The sequence below is a fragment of the Nannobrachium achirus genome (assembly GCF_963921795.1).
Source record: "Nannobrachium achirus genome assembly, chromosome: 7".
Taxonomy (NCBI): Eukaryota; Metazoa; Chordata; class Actinopteri; order Myctophiformes; family Myctophidae; genus Nannobrachium; species Nannobrachium achirus.
The window spans coordinates 42,848,705-42,868,452 of NC_137816.1; the positions used below are offsets into that span (position 1 = coordinate 42,848,705).

Consider the following 19,748-nt stretch of genomic DNA (forward strand, 5'->3'; position numbering starts at 1 on the left):
AGATAATATGTTAGTACATCAACAGCAATATAACAATGCATAGGAATATCAATCTAGAAAAACAATAACATAGGTAGACCACGCACATAATCAGTAAAAAAAAAATTCTAAAGGACCATTCCCACTGGGCCTTTCAAGTGGATGGTAAGATTCAGATAAAACACATTTATGTCACAGATATTCTTTATCTGTATCTTACCATCCACTTGAATGGAGAAATATATATTTATTATCTGTTTATCTGGGCAGTGGAAATGGGCCTTAAAACCTAAAAATGCTAGCTATCTGGTCATTGAGGGAAGGGGAGTGTTACAGTAGTGCTATGGGTTTAGGTGGAGTCTGAAGAGGTGAGTCTTCAGTCCACGGCAGAAGCTAGGGAGTGAGTCTGTAGTTCTGTGTGACAGGGAGTTTATTCCACAGTTTGGGGGCCAGGAGAGCAAATTGTCTAGGACGAGTGGATTTTTGTCCTGGGGTTTTTAGCGAGGGTTTTGTCAGCATCCCTGTGTTGGCTGATCTGAGTGAACCTACTGTACACTACTCTTACAGGTTTTGTCCAAATGTACACATGATCTCTGGAGTTATGTGATTGACAACAAGTCACTTCTCAAGTATGTGGGATGGGCCCAATTGACCTGAGAAAAGACAAAAATCATGATCGTATAGCATCCAGTCTACCCTAAATTTGTATCACAAATTACAGTAAACTGTTAATTTGGTCGACTAAAACAATGACGAAAAATGTTTGTCGACAGTTTTTTTTTTCCACTGACGAAAACTAAATAAAAACAAAATAAAAACTAAGCTGTGATGACTAAAACTAAGACTAAATATATTGACAATTTCGTCAACAAAATAAAAACTAGACTAAAATGTTGGGGAGGGGACTGGTGGAGAAGAGAGTCATTTTATGTTTGGTTGCTTTCCGGTGTTAGGGACGCGTTGTGAGCTTGTAGATCGGCTATTTTCAGCACACAACCAAAAGTAAAATCAGTCATTATGATACCATCAAGGCCTGCCAAAATATATTTTAGTTGATTAAATCAACTGTAGATTTAGTTGCCTAAAATCTTATGATATTCAGTCAACTAAAAATTATGACTATAACTACATAACATTTTATTCAAATGACTAAAACTAAATCAAAATTTGCTGTCAAAAACAACACTGACAGTAAAGGACCTCTAAACAATGCAGCGGCAAAACTATTTCACTTAAATTTTTGTTGCATTTTTATGTATTTATTTTCACACAATTAGGTACAATGGCCTCGTGAGTCATGTGACAATGACTGTCAAACACGGTTTTGATACTCCATACTTTTTGGAATCACATTTCGATGGGCCTCTGTACATCACACCTCCAAAAGTGCGTTCTCTTCTGCCCACAATGGCCGCCACAAACTCCCTCTGCAGCCTCCTGACGGCTGCACCCCGCGACAGACACAGCCCTGGGTATGCAACCCAGCCTGGCAGAGATCTGCTCTCCGAGGAACACACCTTTCAGCTTCATAATCATTCATGTTATTCATGTTATTATTCATGTTGACACTTCTTGTTGCTCTCTTTTCCTCACCTCTCACCTCTGCAGTTGCGACTGGTGGGTCGGCGTCACTGCACCCTCTCCCATTGGCCAGCTGGCTGACCTTTGCCCTCTGCTGTGTCCTGCTGCTGCTGTGCAGATGATGAGCAGCCTCAACAGCGCCACCTGTCTGCCTCCACAGAGACTGCACCGATGCACGCTCTGTTACTTCTTCTTTCTCAATCCCATGTCCTTCCCTCTGTATCTATCCATCCATCTACCCATCTACCTATCTACCTATCTATCTATCTATCTATCTATCTATTCCCCTTCATGCATATCTCGTCCCGTTTATCATAGATCTATCCATGCTATCTGTCTTGCTTGGGTAGCCTCTGTCTGTGTGTCTCAGCTGCTTTCATTCCTGTTGTTGCTTCCTGTTGTGAGTGTTTCCCCGTCATCAAACCCTTCAGATGACGGGCTGTTTATGCCGGTATAACACTCTGGCTTTAGGCTATAGTATTCCATGACCCTTCCTCCGGTTTCGTCACGTCAACCTCCGCCCACCCCCACCCACATCCCCTCGACCCCCAAGCCACCTACCTACCCCCCCAACACACACAGAGTCATCCTTTCCTTCAATCCGTCCCCTCCCTTGCTTTACCCCTCCAGACACGCCAAAGTGTCAGCCACTCTACCAAAGATGACAAGGGACTAGAGGGGATTAAAGGAGGGAATGGGGGATGCTGGGAACAGAGACAGAAGGAGACGTTCCATCCCTACCTCGGGCCACAGGAGCTGCTGAATGATGGACAGATGAAACGCCACAGGATGGAGAGAGGGAGGAATGGACAGTAAAAGAGACAAGAGGACAGGATGGAGAGAGGGAGGAATGGACTGTAAAAGAGACAAGAGGACAGAGAGAGGAAGGGGCTTCACTGATGGACCACAGAGTGGACTGTAACGTGTACATTTATCTATATGATGATATATGAAATATAACACAATCTAAACAAAAACATAACCGTGGAGGAGTCTACAGATTGAAAAAAGAAAAAGAAAAGCACAACGTTTATACGATCGCTGCCGTTCCGTTGGGACACAGAGCATATACAGTACATAGCTCTGATGTTCCAGTTTGTGGGGTTTATGTCATGTTTTTGATATTTTGCTTTATTTTGGCGTGATCAGGGGTGGAGGACCGCCGCGGCTGACATATGATCATGTTTAATATCATGTGAGGCTGACAGATCTCTGCATACCGTTGCTGTCGGGTGTAAACCTTGTGTGTCCTCCAAAACCGTTTGTTTTGTATTTATCATTTTAAAAACAATTTAAACTAGTGAAAATAGCTGATCTACAGATCTGCTATTTTCACTAGTTTTGTGCGACAGTCTTGTATGATGAAGCAGTGCTTTACGAGATGTGAGCTTTCTGCCCGAAAGAGTTGCTCTCACGTCATAAACTCTGCTCTCACTCAAATACACACACACGCCCGCACGCACACACACGCACGCGCGCACGCACACACACACACACACACACACACACACACACACACACACACACACACACACACACACACACACACACACACACACACACACACACACACACACACACACACTACAGGCACGCAAATACAATCCACCCGTCTCTTCCTCTGATGGAGTTGGAGAAGGAGAACGAGACAGACAATGGAAGATGGACAGCCTTCAACATCCCTATTCTCAGCGCACCGACACAGACAAACAAGAGTAGACTCAGACTGCTGGATGTCTCTTACAGAGTGACACACACACACACACACACACACACACACACACACACACACACACACACACACACACACACACACACACACACACACACACACACACACACACACACACACACTCACCAGAACAGACTCAGGTGATTGGACGCCTCTGAGTGAGACGCGTGGGAAGAGACACTGGCGAACTGGAGGAGAGAAATGCAGGAGAGGAGGCGGGGGGAGTTTTATTACAGCAATTCTATTTCACATGGATTATGACAAAGAATGTCAAATGTGTATGGAGCGCTCATAAGGAGAAAAGTGAACTTGTATAATTATATTCGTATGGAAAAGGGGTTTGCGGTGTGGCTTGTACTGTACATCAGACTCTGTCATTAATTGAATGTTCATGGAAAGCCAAGTATTATTGCTTTTATTTTTTTATTTTTTTGATAGCTGCTCTCATAATCATATCGATATTATTCTGTTGAAGTTAAGCAATGCTCATTTACAAGCACACACACACACACGCGCGCACACACACACACACACACACACACACACACACACACACACACACACACACACACACACACGCACACACGCACACGCACACGCACAGCCACACACACAGCAGCTATAGCTCAGACTGTTCAGAGAAACCATCCAGACCAGTACGCCTCATAACTCAAGCTCTCTCAACGTCATTCCTCAACTTGGCTCAAGGAAACAGTCTACCGTAACCGGTCAACCCACTAGCAACTCAACCCACTTGTGCTGTTATTCCTCTGCATTTATGTGTCTATTCTTTTCCAGCTGTGGTTCTCAAACGTCATTTTATTTTATTTTATTGTATTTCAAGGATCCCCAGTTTGGTCCACCCCTGCAACTGCGAGAGAGTACAAATGGAATGGTTCCATTACTCGCTCATGAGTTACATAGCTACAGTATACCGGTAACAGTCAACTTGGTTCTTGTCTATCGGTCTTTTAGCTGGGGACCCACTGGAACCCCCACAAGGACCCCACATTGAGAACCACTACCCTACCATAACTGTTACTCTTCCTGTGCTGTTGACTCAGTCATTACACTTCAATGTTTTTTTGTTTTTTTTTCAAGTCTTCATTATTTTACTTTTGAATAAGTACATATTAAAAGTATGTTCGAGGTACAGCAAGGCACTTTGGAGAAGGTATCAAATAACACATGTATGCAATTCACTTACTGTCAATGTCATACTATACAATTCTCAGTGTTAAAAAAAGACGCTACATAAATTAACACTGACAATTGTACTGCATTATCTTAACAAGACAAGTTCTTTAACATTTAAGGAGACATAGTTTGTATAATCTTTCTGTCATCCTCTATGACTTTGACATCGTGTTTGATGGCAGGTTCATGTGTCTGGATGCACAGATCATAGTATTTAGAATCCATATTAAGCATAATAATCAACATGCTTGCTTGTAACCGTCGCTCATTTATTCTGCAATTGAATAGTCAAGTGGATAAGCTTGATATTGTCACCTTTTTAATAATCATATGTTCAAAAGGAAGAGAAACTGGTTCATGTCTGAGCATGCACAAGACAGAAAGAGAAATCATCTTTGTAATTTGTACAGACAAGAGAGATTGTTTTATTCTAATTAATGAAATCTATTTAAACATTATAGCTTAACCACTTGGCTAACGGTGTGTATATCAGCTCAAATTGTAGCATAAGCACTATCCATCACTATAGTACAGCATAAAGCAGTAGACAATTCACTACTCATTATACTACTAAACAAATTTTATGAGCAGTGAGACATTTATTATGGTAACCATTGGCCCATCAAACGCTTATAGATCAGGGGTTTTCAAAGTGGGTGACGGGGCACCCCGGGGTGCGGGTGCCGTGATGCCAGTCCAGCGAGATAATTTGATAATATTTGGAATTCATCAATATCACTACATCAATATCACTTCACTATGCTTAGTAAAACAGACCTGATTTGCAGTCTACTTGATGAGTTATTTATCCATCTACGACAACTCTCATCACCAAAATATAGCAGATCTACAAGCTCACAACGCGTTGTGAGCTTGTAGAATCGGCTATTTTTGGTGAACCTTCCCCCCAGAATAGGGATACTGGGGTTCAAGTGGTTAAACGTCAAGAATAACGTTATTTTCAGTCAGTTCTGATGGAAACGGATATTTCTCCAATAGGATGTAAGATTCTAAAAATTAACAGTGTAACTCAGGGGTGCCGTGGATGAAAACGTTGTTTACAGGGGTGCCCTGAGTAAAAAAAAGTTTGAAAACCCCTGTTAGAGATCATGCGTCATTCATTATAGTAACCATTAACCCATCAAACCCATACGCATACTTTTTCTTTACATTTCAAAGGCAGTGATCACAGATAAATCAATTGAGATCTGATTGGCTTTCTATGAGTATTTCTATATCTCAGTTATTACCGTTTGCAGGGGGTAGATAAATTATCGAGCTGTGGCACCATTGACAATAATTTGTTCTGTAGTTATGTTTTTGATATAAGAATCAAACCACACCAGATTAGCAAACAGTAAATTCATGTAATGGTAATTTAGTGCTTGCTACGTGGGGTTCACTGTATCAGGAACATTTTAAATGGACCTTCAGGTACCATAGAACTACTTGGATATTTAAAGATCAGTTAAGAGTAAAGACCACTTCTTAACTCTGTTACACTTGAAATGTGTGAATTAGTACTTCATCATGTGGTCCTCTATATTCACTGATCCTGGCAATAACATGAATAAATTAACGAAAATGGAGTCACACATGACTAATATACGATACATTTTTGGCTCAGAATTGTTTTACCACAGTCAATATCTCTGAGGCCTGAAGGAAGAATAATACATTTTATCTATCTACCCCTGAATCTGTATAACTGAGTAAAAGCTTGTTGTTTTGCTTGTACCTCAACCTCTTCCATACTGGGAAATAAATGCATTAATTATTTAAGTGCTTTCTTATAGAACTTCTCATGATCAGTGTTGGGCAAGTCACTCAAGAAGAGTAATACGTTATTTATTACTCCTTTAAAAAAGTAATATCATTACATTACTTCAAAAGAATGTAGTTACTTTACAAGTTATATTACTATAATCATTTTTGACCCACACACCTGTCTTATCCATGGTGCTTGCAGATCTGTTCTTTTTTCACATGTAGCACCTGCTATTATGGAGTATAAATGATGGGCCGAACTGTTTATCCCGGCCAAAAAACAAATCACGTTCATTGTAACTTAGCAACTTAAAGTTACTTGGATGAATAACTGTAATATTATGACTGTTTTGGCCAGTAATAATAGTAATGTTTTGGACAATATATTACTTAGTAATTAATAACTTACACTACCAGTTTATGGAAGTAGGTCCAGAAGTTTAAAAAATAAAGCAGTGAGTGGGGAATGTAATGTTACAGTAATATATTACTTAGTACAGGGGTCTTCAACAGGGGGTCCGGGAACCTAAGGGGGTCCTCAGAGTTACTACAGGGGGTCTTCCAAATCTTTGTGTGATAAGAACTTTATTTTTTCTACACTAACCACTTGAATCCCTATATTCTGTGTGGAACATTATCCAAGAATAGCCGATCTAGCTTGTAGATCTGCTATTCTTGGCAAAGATGTTTGTTGTAGAGGGGAAAGAAGAGCAGACTAAGTATTGACGGTTCAAGTGGTTCAATGTCTAAACATTACACATAAAACCAACAACCTACAATAATGATTGTGCTGTCAAACAAGTCTATGCTGTCTAATGCCTCATTCACACTGAGAAAAGCCAAGCTAACGGTTGGCTTGGTAATTCAATGTATTCTCTATGCAAACCAGCTTTTGCAATTTCCAAGCTAAAAAAAAAAAAAAGCTTGGACATTTTTAAAGCTGGTTTGCATAGAGATTACATTGAATTACCAAGCCTTTTCTCAGTGTGAATGAGGCATTAGAAACCTATGAATCTGCAACACAATTTTATACAATACATAAGTGGGGTCCCTGCTTTATCTCTCTCTCAGCGAAGGGGTCCTTGGCCTGAAAACGTTGAAGACCCCTGACTTAGTAATTGGGTGCTGCCCAACAAGGTGTTTCTGCAAATAACAGAAACAGATCATACTGGCACCATTTAAATCATATTAGTAATGGAATATTACTCACGTGGGTCGTGTGTGATCTAGGACAGATAAAGAGCAGTTTACTCTTTTGCATTACAGTTTCTATCATTAAAAAAGAGACTGCAAACCTTTATGTCCAAGTGAGATACATGAAAACACCAAAGAAATGTTACTGATATTAATGATCATTGCTTAATTAAAACTCACATCACATTAACTATTCTCAACACCCATAAATATGTGGATTATCAACATAAAAGGTTTTCGCCTGTGAATATCTGTCCCGGGTCACATGGGAACTGGGAACTGGAAATGAATGATACATGTCGTTAGCATTTTAATAACGTTTAATCATGAATCATATACAGTACTGTAGCAAAGCACAGTGAGAATGTGCAGCACAACTGTCATGTTATGACAATACGGTGGCAGAACGAGAGCAATATGACTGTACAGACACCATGATCTAATAATGAATCTGAATGACATGTTTCAGTTGGATGGGAAGGTCCAACATCAAATCAGGTTTTTGTTTTTAAGCCTTTTTTTCCTTTTCCTTTCAGCACAGCCAATAAAGTTGTCCATACAGTCATCCATGTCAACATCATTTGACTTCACTGTCAGTACAGTCAATACAGTTAACACAGCACAACAGAGCTAGACTTCATTAATACATACTGTACCTGTCTTGTCTGAAACAACCAGGGGTGTCACACCAAATTCTGGGCCCTGGTACGAGGATTCACTGCAGGCCCCCCATGAATGTTCTTCACATGAGGAGGGGGTTTAACCCATTTAGACTGGGAACGCATTATTAAGCATTATTTTGTGCTTTAACTATTGAAAAATAGCAGATCTACAAGCTCACAGTGCGGCAGTGAGTGCCGCGCTGCGAGCTTGTAGATCTGCTACTTTTGAAAAATCATGAAAATCCGTGCAAGTCTTTGAATATTTCAAATCCTTCCAAGGTTTTTTTTTTAAAAACCTATGTTTCTATGTCAGTGGTCCTCAAAAACCTTTTCATGTGAAGGACCCCCAAATTTGTATGTATTTGGCCACAGACCCCCATCTCAAAATATTTAGTTCCAGGGACCCCCCAGAAGCAACATTTGAGTTACAAATGTTTGCTTAAAAATACATATATTCAAATATTTGCACAACCTTTCACAACTTCTATAGCTAAAGTATAACATAATTAAGGCCCCTCCACTTTGGGCCCTAGAAACTCAGTCACACTTTCCCCCCCCCCTTGTGACGCCCCTGGAAACAACAACATAATGTTGACAGCCTGAAAAGTTCAAACCACATGCGTTGAACTACTCTTCCACGTCTTAATCACGGTTCTGTAACTGTTAGTGATTCAACATAAGTATGTGTGTTTAGAACTTTGGTCAGACTGAATTGCTTTTCATGCACGATCACTTTTTTCCCTTCACGATCACAATTTTCCCTTTTCCCTAGTGACATTATCTCTGTTCTCCTCTGCCCTCACCATGCACGCACGCACGCACGCACGCACGCACGCACGCACGCACGCACGCACGCACGCACACACACACACACACACACACACACACACACACACACACACACACACACACACGCACGCACGCACGCACGCACGCACGCACACACACACACACACACACACACACACACACACTATAGTGACTCTAACTGGAAATGACTGTACTACAGTAATTATAACCGAAAAGACTCAGCACTACACTCAGCAATTTTAATGAGATCAAAGTAAAAATTGGTCATATCTATTGTTGTAGCTGGAGGATCAAAGGTTTAACAATGTCATGCTATATATCCCAGTGTTTTCGAGCAAGACATGGAACTCTGTGTGCTCTCATTTCATGTTGCTCCTCATAAGAACACTTATTACACTCCGATGTTGCTCCATTGACAGTTATTTCATCCATTTGGACAATGGAGTCAGGTTACATAATACCAATTAGTTGGTGGTATTCTCCATACCGTTATTGAAATGTTTAACCGGGTCAAACAGAAGCAGGGAACTCTGCTTTTTAGCGTTTTAGATAAGAGTTGAAGATTGGCTTCAGAGTCTACTACAGATCAGATGCATTATTCCTCAGATGCTATAATGTTAATGTAGGACTAATTGGTGTCACTTCTGCTGCAATGGTTGCCCATAATGTTGCTGAATGTATTCTGGTCTTCATTCACAGACTGGACTGACCTCTCCCATACAACACTGTGATTTTACGCCTGGTTTCAGAAAAACAACTAAAAAGTGCTCTTTGTAATTTATTATTATTATTTTATAGGAGTGATGTTCGACATGGTGGATTGCCACCATTGCTGCTAGCATTCTGTAGTTAACCACTAGAACCACAGCATGCCTATTCTGGGGGGGAACATTCATCAAAAATAGCAGATCTGTAAGCTCACAACACGTCCCAACGTGACATGTTGTGAACTTATAGACTGGATATTTTTGGCAAAGAGATTTGTTGTAGATGGAAAAAAGCGTACCAAGTACAGTTGAAACTCAGGTCGTTTTTTTTACTAAGAATTGAGGCTTTAAAAGGTTAAAAGACTAGCAGTATCCACAGCAGAGTTCCATATCCACATTTATTCCATCCATGTCCATGTCTCTGGGAAAGAGAATTGCGAGATTACAGCTGTTTTTATTTGACTGTACCATAGCAAACCAATATCATCGGGACTTTCAGGACTTTCATTTGTTGAGACCTTTTAATTTATTATAATAAAGCTAAACATCTTTCAAAGTTCACATTTACCATTAGGGATGGGACAATACGCGATATTATCGTGTATCGTGATAAAAAATACTCACGATAATCGTATCGTGGAGATTTAATTTATCGTGAATCACGTGATATCGTCCTCCGATCAATTCACCTTTATTTGCCGAGCTGCATATCCGCTACCACTTAAACCCTCTATAAACTGGTAAAAGGTACTTGATACAGTCTTTTTTCCCACTCTCTATCAAATGTCTTCCAAAAAATTGCCGATCTACAAGCTCACAACGTTATGAGCTTGTAGATCTGCTATTTTTTGGCAAATGTTCCACCCCAGGATAATGGATGTTGATTATCGCGATAATATCGTAAATCGCGTTTTCTTTTGTCACAATAATCGTGATATAACATTGTCATATCGTCCCATCCCTATTTTCCATCTTTGCACTTCAGCGGGAGAAGAATGATCATAAGACATTTTGGTGAAACCATGCGTGGGTCACAGTGTAATCTGTGCCTGACTGGCAGCACAGCCATGTGCAGGGATTGTACTGATTCCTGTGGAAAGACAAGATGTGGGAAGCACCTTTAAATGGAAGTAGAGAGAAGAGTAGCGAGCAGTGCTGGCTGTTGTATATTCTCTGTCATGTACTGAGCTATTTTAAAGGAAAACATATTTGAAATGTGATTCTGAAATGTATAAATAAATAATTGTGAAAAATCAAAACATGTTAATTTGTTATTGTTCATCCTTCTCTGTAATCTTTTACTCATATTCAGAAAATCTCCTAAATCTGTGAATCTCTGTGAAGCAAGGGTAGCATCTCATTGTCTCAAAATCTAACAACGGTTCACAATGTAATCACTTTAGTGTAATAAAAGACGTTAATGTAATAATCAGCTCTGTAATAAAGTCATGAGCGAATAAAGTTATAATGGATTTTTCCATTATGTTATAATGCAAAATGTGTTACATTTATGAACCTTACTTAGCCGTGCAAAATGTAATAACGGTTTATAATGTAATAACGGCTCATATTGTTGAAAAAAGTCTCTGGCTTGACTATCTACTGTATCTATAGTTAGGCTTATCTGTCTATGACCAAAAGCTTAGTATAAAAAACACTACCAGATTTTCATTATTGCCAACAGGAAAGGCTGGGAGGCCGCAGGCAGAGATTAATCACGGGCACCGCTGGACCGATCAGAATGAAACTTTAGCCACACACTCCTAGTAGGCAAAGGAAACTTTAAAACATACTTGTAGGGCTTTCCGTTCGAGGGTGGTGCATGTCCCATAACGGCAGGTAATACTGCCTGACAAGATGCTCTCGATGGTGTACAGATCCTTCTCATAAAATTTGAATATTGTGTAAAAGTTCATTTTCTTCTGTAATATAATTATTATTTTTAAACTTTCATATATTTTAGGTTCACTGTGCATGCAGTGAGACATTCAAAAGCTTTTTGTTAAAATTTAGATTTTTATGGAATACAACTCATGATAAAAATCTCAAAATATTAGAATATTCCACACGACCACTCAAAAGAAGGATTTGTAATACAGAAATGTCAAACTTCTGAAAGGTTACGTTAATTTATGCACTCAGTACTTGGTACAGAATACTTTTGAACAAATGTCTTCATCGATGGGGCGTGGCATGAAGGTGATCAGCCTGTGGTACTGCTGAGGTGTTATGGAAGCCCAGGTTTGCTTTAATAGAGGCCTCAAGCTCATCTGTGTGGTTGAGTCTGGTGTCTCTCATCTTCCTCTTGTCAACACAGATTCTCTGTGGGGTTCAGGTCAGGCCAGTTTGCTGGTCAGTTAAGCCCAGTAATACCATGGTCAGTACACCAGTTACTAGTTTTGGCTCTGTGAGTTGTATGCCATAAAAAAAAAAGAAAAAAAAAAAAGCTTTTGAATGTTTCACTGCATGCACAGTGAACCTAAAACATATGAAAGTTTAAAAATAATAATTATATTACAGAAGAAAATGAACTTTTACACAATATTCTAATTTTATGAGAAGGATATATATATATATATATATATATTATATATATATATATATATATATAATTGAACCAAACATTTTGATCACAACCAACATAAACAAATGGGCCACCCGTCTGGCTTTCTAACTTTTGTATCAATGATGATAGAAATTCAGGCTTTTATTTACACATTCTGGGGCTCTTGACTAATGAATAATCGAAACTAATGGAATAATAAACAGCATATTCAAAACAACATTGTTATTCTGATGTGAAAGTACATCCTTAGCGTGTTGACGTGCCCACAATACCCCAGAAAGGATGAACATAATTACTCTGCCTCTGTGAGGCTTGAAGTGCAATGAATACCAATGAATTTGTTTTGATGGCAACTTCCAGATCATAGCTGGTTGCCTGAAGCCCACTCCTGTGTTCCAGCCCCAAGTACTATAGTATAGTGGCTGTCATGTTTCTGTGGCAAGGACAGCCCAGAAACATGACTGGCACACCCTGCATGACACCACAACAACAGTGGTGGAAAGTAACTAAGTACCTTTACTTAAGTACAATTTTGAGGTCTTTGTTTACTTGAGTATTTCCAATTTACAATACTTTTACTTCTACTCCACTACATCTCAGAGACAAATATTGTAATGTTACTCCACTACATTTATTTGAAGACTTTAGTAGTTAGTTTGTAGATTGATTATTATTACAAAACATTCATTAACCAATTATATACATTTCGACCATTTGAAAATGTGGGTCATGACCGAAAGTATAAGGTCGCGGGTGCAAGCGGCCGAAATGGGTTTCCTCAGACGGGTAGCTGGTATCTCCCTTAGAGATAGGGTGAGAAGTTCAGTCACCCGAGAGAAACTTGGAGTAGAACCGCTGCTCCTACACTTGGAAAGGAGTCAGCTTAGGTGGTTCGGGCATCTAGTACGGATGCCCCCCGAGCGCCTTCCTAGAAGGTCCTCGATGCAAGTCCCACTGGGAGGAGACCCCGTGGGAGACCAAAGACCAGATGGAGGGATTATATCTCCAAACTGGCTTGGGAACGCCTTGGTATACTCCCTGAGGGAGTGGAGGAAGTTGATCAGGATAAGGAAATCTGGAGGTCTCAGTTGGAACTGTTACCCCCGCGACCCAATTCCGGATAAGCGGTTGAAGATGGATGGATGGAAAATAGACAATCTACAAGCTCACAATGCTTCACGATGCGACGCATTGTGAAGCATTGTGATCTCCCTGGGTCACTGTGTTATTTTTTTCTTTTGAAGGGGAAGCAATGGTGGTTCTGAATTTGGTGGTGAGGGAGGTAGCATGCCTTAGCAACCACATCTAGATCAGCAGAAGCGTCACCCCTCTTCAACGTTCTACCGGCCATTTGGATTATTCCAGCCAAATAAAACCCAACAAAAGTAGAAAGGGTTATATAGGGAAGGGGTCAATGTGAAATCAACCGAGTGTGTAAAAAAAAAACAAATGAGCCAGGAGATTTTATTAATACTTGGATATGAAGCATCAACTGACGGTGAAAAGGTACAAATTTATCCACAGTAAGAAAATATTCAGTTTATTTTAATTTTTTTCAAACACAGACATTGTCAAATGTAACTATATTATAAACGACAGAGTCACTCAGTCACATACAGTAGGCCTACCTGACTAAATCTCCCAGGTGGTTTGTTGAAAAACTGTTCTTATATTACGCAATCTAAGATTTCTCTATGGGATTTGCAAGAGCCATGATGGTAGTGGGAGTGATGTCTGGACTTCGGTATGCATGATTAGCATTAATGGAGATGGCGATAAAGGTGAAGACCTACAGTTTAGCACGCCCGCAAAGGACCCTGCCTACGTGCTGGGGTCAGCTGCTTCAAATCTAAGTGGGGCTTGGCAGACAGCGGAGCATGCAGGTCAGGTGAGTAAAAGCACATAATTACCACCTCCTATAAAGTCCAACGTCAGAAGCCTCTTCGACGTATAGGACCAGAGGTGAAGCCATGGCTACATGATGTTGAGCTGGCCATCCGGCCATACATGAAAGAAGCAGAATTATTTGTTTATCCACGGGTTTCCAACGCCCCATAGTGCATAGCGCAGACGTTGTACCGAGCTTCCGGCGCCGCAGCCGAGTGTGATTTACAAGCTCACAAAGGGCTGCATCTGCGACGCGACGTGAGCTTGTATGTCTGCTGTTAAACCGGAAGTGTGGTCCAAATAATCTCCAGTAAACTCCCGCGGAAACTGGTGATATAGGGACCTGGTGTTATTCTATACTCTCTGAGTACAGAGGAACAACCAGGGACCTGGTGGGATTTAAGGGCTTTTTGCACACAGGCCTGTTGTTTTTTTTCCCCCTGTGTGCTGCATGATTAAAACGCATTGGATTTGGTGTGCAATGTAGTGTGGAATCGTCACTGCGGATCCGAAAAGGAGTCATAAAAGGAGTCAATGAGTTTTTACCGCATGCAAAAAGACGCATGAGGTCATAGAGAATCATTGGTTTCTTAAAAAAAAAAGAAGTATTTTTTGTGCGGAAATTCACGCCTGTCTGCAAAGCCCTTTATTCTAGACTCTCGGAGTCGGAGTACAGAGGAAGACGATTTCCACATGCCTGTGATTGTCATCTTTTCATAATTCATCCAACACACGTCTTCTGTGTTTTCACTAAATCGCTGCACGGCACCAGAAATCTGAATATTGAAGGCTGTGATTAATATTGAAGGCTGTGATTAATATTTCATTGTCTCATGAGAAGCATCAGGTAGAATGGACCACAACAGATCTCAATATTAAACACATAACATACACCACTTAACATTTTAATGACTGTGTTTACAGGGATGTGACATTACCGGATAAGGTCACATCTAATGTGAGGCATTATTTTTTAAATAAGTGCTTAGTTTATATTCATAATTTCATATCTTGCTCGGAGAATATTCCATACATGAATAAATAAAACACTCTATTGCCATGAAAACTGAATTATGCTGAAATATAGAAATTCTGTCAACTTCAAGGTCTCACATTTCAAGGTAAGTATTGTTACCTACATTTACAACATAGCTCTGGCAAATTGCAGTCAGTGGAATTATTGTAGTTAAAGCCTCCTTACTCAATACTTGCCTGTGTGAACAAAAATTACAATACAATTCAAAATTGTTGTAAAGCTAATAGCTAAGAAAACAAACAAACAAACACACAAAACTGTGGAAATAGCATGTTGCAAAGTAGAATAAATGTTAAAAAGTAAGAATAGGGTGCTGGTTGGAGCCGTGTCAATCATGGTAAATTCATTTTTTTTTTGCATTTTGTGTTCGCCCCTATGAGCAGAAAAGAAAGTTTTGTCAATCGTGGTAACTAAGATTCAACTTTATGCATTTGTGTTGTCCCCTATGAGCAGGAAATAAATCACTTTTGGAGGTGGATGGTAAATATAGTTTTTGGTAAGACATAGGCACTACCCACACATTTTTAAGCCAATTACAGGCATGCTAAAATCCTGTTTAGGCTGGGTTGGGTTGGTTTAGTGGTCATTTTCACATGACATTTGAGGCTAAAAGGATAACAAAGAATTCCTGGGAACTTAATTGTTTCTATTCTTTATTTAATACGCCCACCCGCAAACTGTGAAAATAAATCATAGTCAATCATAATTAAATACTGTATTAAACATCTGAATGATAAATATCACATGACTCCGGCGATCATGTGTAGCAATTTATGTGAGCTTTGAATAAAATCGCAGTAAAAAAAGGTGTGTTTTGAAGAAAATGAAGTTACACCATGACACCAGGTTTTCCTTCACCTGCAGTGTGCACAGCAAGTTTGGCACAGTTTCTGAGATGAACCTAAAGGAGGTTGCCTATTAGGTCCTCGGGGACTCCTATCAAATTAGTATAGGGTATAAGTTAAACCACTGAGAAAAAGCTATGATAATCAAAACCCAAACATAGAGAAACAAAGATGGAGAGACAAAGCAAGAGTATGTGTATAGTACGGCATTCACTGAATATTCAAATCAAAGTCACTATTCGACGTTGTTCACTGAAGTCGAATATTCGGTTATTTTTTTATTAATTTTTTTCTCTTTTTTAAAATAAATATGCAGCTTGGCTAGATAGGAAGTCAATGAATGAGTTGTCCCTGGTGGATTAATTTGTTAATGCTCTATACTGATGTCATGCGTTTCGTCTACCGGAACTAATTACCAGTGGGAAAAACAGCGGCCAGCCGGCAAACTCGATGTCATGATGGAGGCAGATAATGGAGACAGATAATGCAACTGTCACTACTAGACCGAAAATTGCTAGTTTTTACTGGATGAAAAAAAAAATATATATTTCCTGTCGAATATTCAACTATTCGAATACTTTGAGGTATTCGAATTCGAATACTAAAAATCACTATTTGTGAATGCCCTAGACCTAGAGTATAGTGACAGAAACAGTGGGAGAGAGACTGATAGAAAGAGTTAGAAGAGGAGAGAGAAAGAGAGAGGGACAGACAGACAGACAGACAGACAGACATACAGACAGACAGACAGACAGACAGACAGACAGACAGACAGACAGACAGACAGACAGACAGACAGAGGCAGAATGAGTTAGAAACTACAGGCATGAGGAAAGATTGTTAGGAGGTTTGGAAGAGACACCCTCACCCATCCCCTGGGGTGAAAATAACATGTCTCCCTCTCTGACAAAACCCCATTTACACTTTTAAACAAAGAGATAGAAAAAAAAGAACAAAAAAAGGGTTAGAATTGAATAGGACATTCATCCGTAAACTCATTCTTATCAGTCCAAATGCTTTGTGCAGGACATTTTCTTTCACTGTACTGTAACTTATTAACTCGCTGTCTCATCCCTTACCTTCACTCTCTCTCTCTTTCTCTCTCTCTCTCTCTCTCTCTCTCTCTCTCTCTCTCTCTCTCTCTCTCTCTCTCTCTCTCTCTCTCTCTCTCTCTCTCTCTCGCTCCTGCCTGTTGCTAACTTGCTTCTCCAGGCAAGAAAGAGTATTGGATGTTAACAATTCATTTCAAAGGACACAAAGGGTTTTATTCTACAGTGATTTCCCTCTGGTTTGTTGGAGGAGTCATTTACTACACAACAGTGCTCTCAGTGTGCTGGGAGCCTGAGTGTCCTTCTAATGAAAGCCAAGCTAGTCAGAGTGCCTGTTTAATCTTCAAGTACTCCAACTCTAATGTTATGCTGACAGAGATAGCTACTGTATCATTTTCTGTTCTTGCCCATATTTCATTTTTCATTAGTTTTTGTGCATAGTTCCCATGTATCTGATTGATTGAAGGCTTTGTTAGAAGTTTGCGTATGAAAAAATACAGTTTCATGACGGTACAGTTCACTGGTACAAGGTCAACTAAAAGGAGATCTTAGTAAGCTTTTTGGCTTATTTACACAGGAACCCTTTATGTATCTCATATAACATTGAATGACAGATGGATAGAACATAAATTAAAGAAGAAAAATAAAAGAAAGAAGAAAATAAATGAAACATATTTACCGTGGAAAAGGGGAGGTAAGTATGGGCTTAGTCTATTACAAGTCTCGAGTAGCAGCCGCCTGTAAGTGACTTTTCATTTTAAAGGAAGTTAGGGATTTACACCCCTTTAAGGCTTTCGGTAGGACGTTCCTGCATGTTAGTGGTATAGCAGGAGAACAAATATGAACCTTTTTAAGAGTCAAATCTGGGTTGAATGTGATTTGTGGAGCTGCCTCTGGTGTTGTAATTGTGAACATCCTTGACGTTTAGGAAGTATTTTGTCAGGTACATGAGTATCTTAGTGCTGTAGACAAGATTTACTACACTGTGTACACTGTAAAATAATTCGCTGGAAATTTACAGTAAATTACTGGATAATAATTTCACAGTAATTTTCACAGTAAGTATTGCACAGTAAATTACTGTAATTTCACAGCTGTGAAATGTTAGTAATTTACTGTGATTTAGCAGTATGTATTGCAGTTATTTACTGTAATATTACAGTAGTTGCCTGTATTTTTACACTATTACTGTGAATGTAAGGCAGCTCAGTAGGCAGTAATTTACTGTGAATTTACAGTAAATTGTATCTAATACAGTAAAATATTGTAAATTTGATTTTATGGCCCATTCCCACTGGGCCAGATAACAGATAAAAAAAAAGCTCTTTCTCCAGATATTTTTCCATTCAAAGTGGATGGTAGATACAGATAAAAAATATCTGCCACAGATATTTCTTTTATCTGTGACAGATATTTTTTATCTGTATCTAACTATCTATCATCCACTTTGAATGGAAAAATATCTGAAGAAAGAGATTTTTTTATCTGTTATCTGGCTCAGTGGGAATGGGCCTTAACTGTGATTTTACCATACATACACAAACATGCTAAAACAAAAACAAAAAAAAATACAACTTCATTCATTTAAACTTTTTATTGTACAATTCCAACACAAAGTGCAACATTTCAAATGGACAAAGAAGAACCACACCAGTCTCTCTTAAAGCCTTTTACCCAGTAGAAGTGTTAAGTCTACAAACACACCTGGAGTTTGGTCTGGTGTCTGGAGGCACTTTTTTTTTAACCAGTTTGAAAACTGGTTGTCATAGACTTTAGTTATTTTAGGAGGCTGCAACACTGTTTTCCTGTGAAACTCCAGGAGTGATTTTGTGGACTAAAAAAAACTTCACCTGACTTTGTATCAGCATGGTGGTGAGTAGATACAACATTTTTACTTTTGGGTGAACTGTTCCTTTAACTGCAAAATAACTCATCTACTCACCCTCATGCCAGTTGGAACAGAGGTGAAATTTGTCCATATAACACAAATGGAGGTTGCCCTCACAACTTGGGGAGAAATGGTGACTGGTTCTCTCTGGCAACCCTCCTGTGTGTTATATGAACACACTTCAGCAGGCACGAAGTATGTGAAGTACACCTCAACTTTGCACTCAGTCACATAAGTCCTGAAGGTATAAAGCAACACAGTAGTGATAAGAACAAAGCAAACTAATGATTACAGTATGCACCTTGCTAACATGCAGGCCGAGACAGAAGAGGCGAGCATTGCTGAATGAAGTGACAGGGCATCAGCAAAGAATATTGGCAATTTTACATATCCAGATAAGAATAATGGCTGGTGGAGTTGGACAAACAAGAGTAGGGCATCTGAAACACGTATGAGTGTGTCTCATATTGGAGTCCTGAATACCATCGACCATTCAAAGTCCACAAGTTTTCTCAAATGCGTATGAGTGTGTCTCATATTGGAGTCCTGAATACCATCGACCATTCAAAGTCCACAAGTTGTCTCAAAAGTGTGCTCACGTGTGGGTTGATAGATACGCCACGCTTCTTCGATTTGGAGCCTCTCTCAGGGTTAATGCCCATGAAGCACCTGTAAACAATAAGACAAGACAACAACTTTTACTTTCACATAAACATATATTGCATCGTTTATACAAGGCACATGCAGCAGTTCCCCTTTCCCTTAAGTAAACCCTACACCGGGTTCCCAAACTTTTTTGTCTCAGGGTACCCCATAAATATCTTTTTAATCCGAAGCACCCCTACATT

At 39.6% G+C, this 19,748-nt stretch overlaps 1 protein-coding gene across 1 annotated transcript in view; it reads left to right on the forward strand.

Moving 5' to 3' along the window:
• LOC308288035 (MAM domain-containing glycosylphosphatidylinositol anchor protein 1-like) overlaps nt 1-1,682 on the forward strand; it is a gene marked incomplete at both ends in the record, with an annotated part of 257,477 nt that extends 255,795 nt beyond the window's left edge. The window contains 1 exon segment of the mRNA XM_080729379.1: nt 1,588-1,682. Within this exon segment, the coding sequence (XP_080585505.1) occupies nt 1,588-1,682 (95 nt within the window).
• Nucleotides 1,683-19,748: the final 18,066 nt, after the last annotated feature.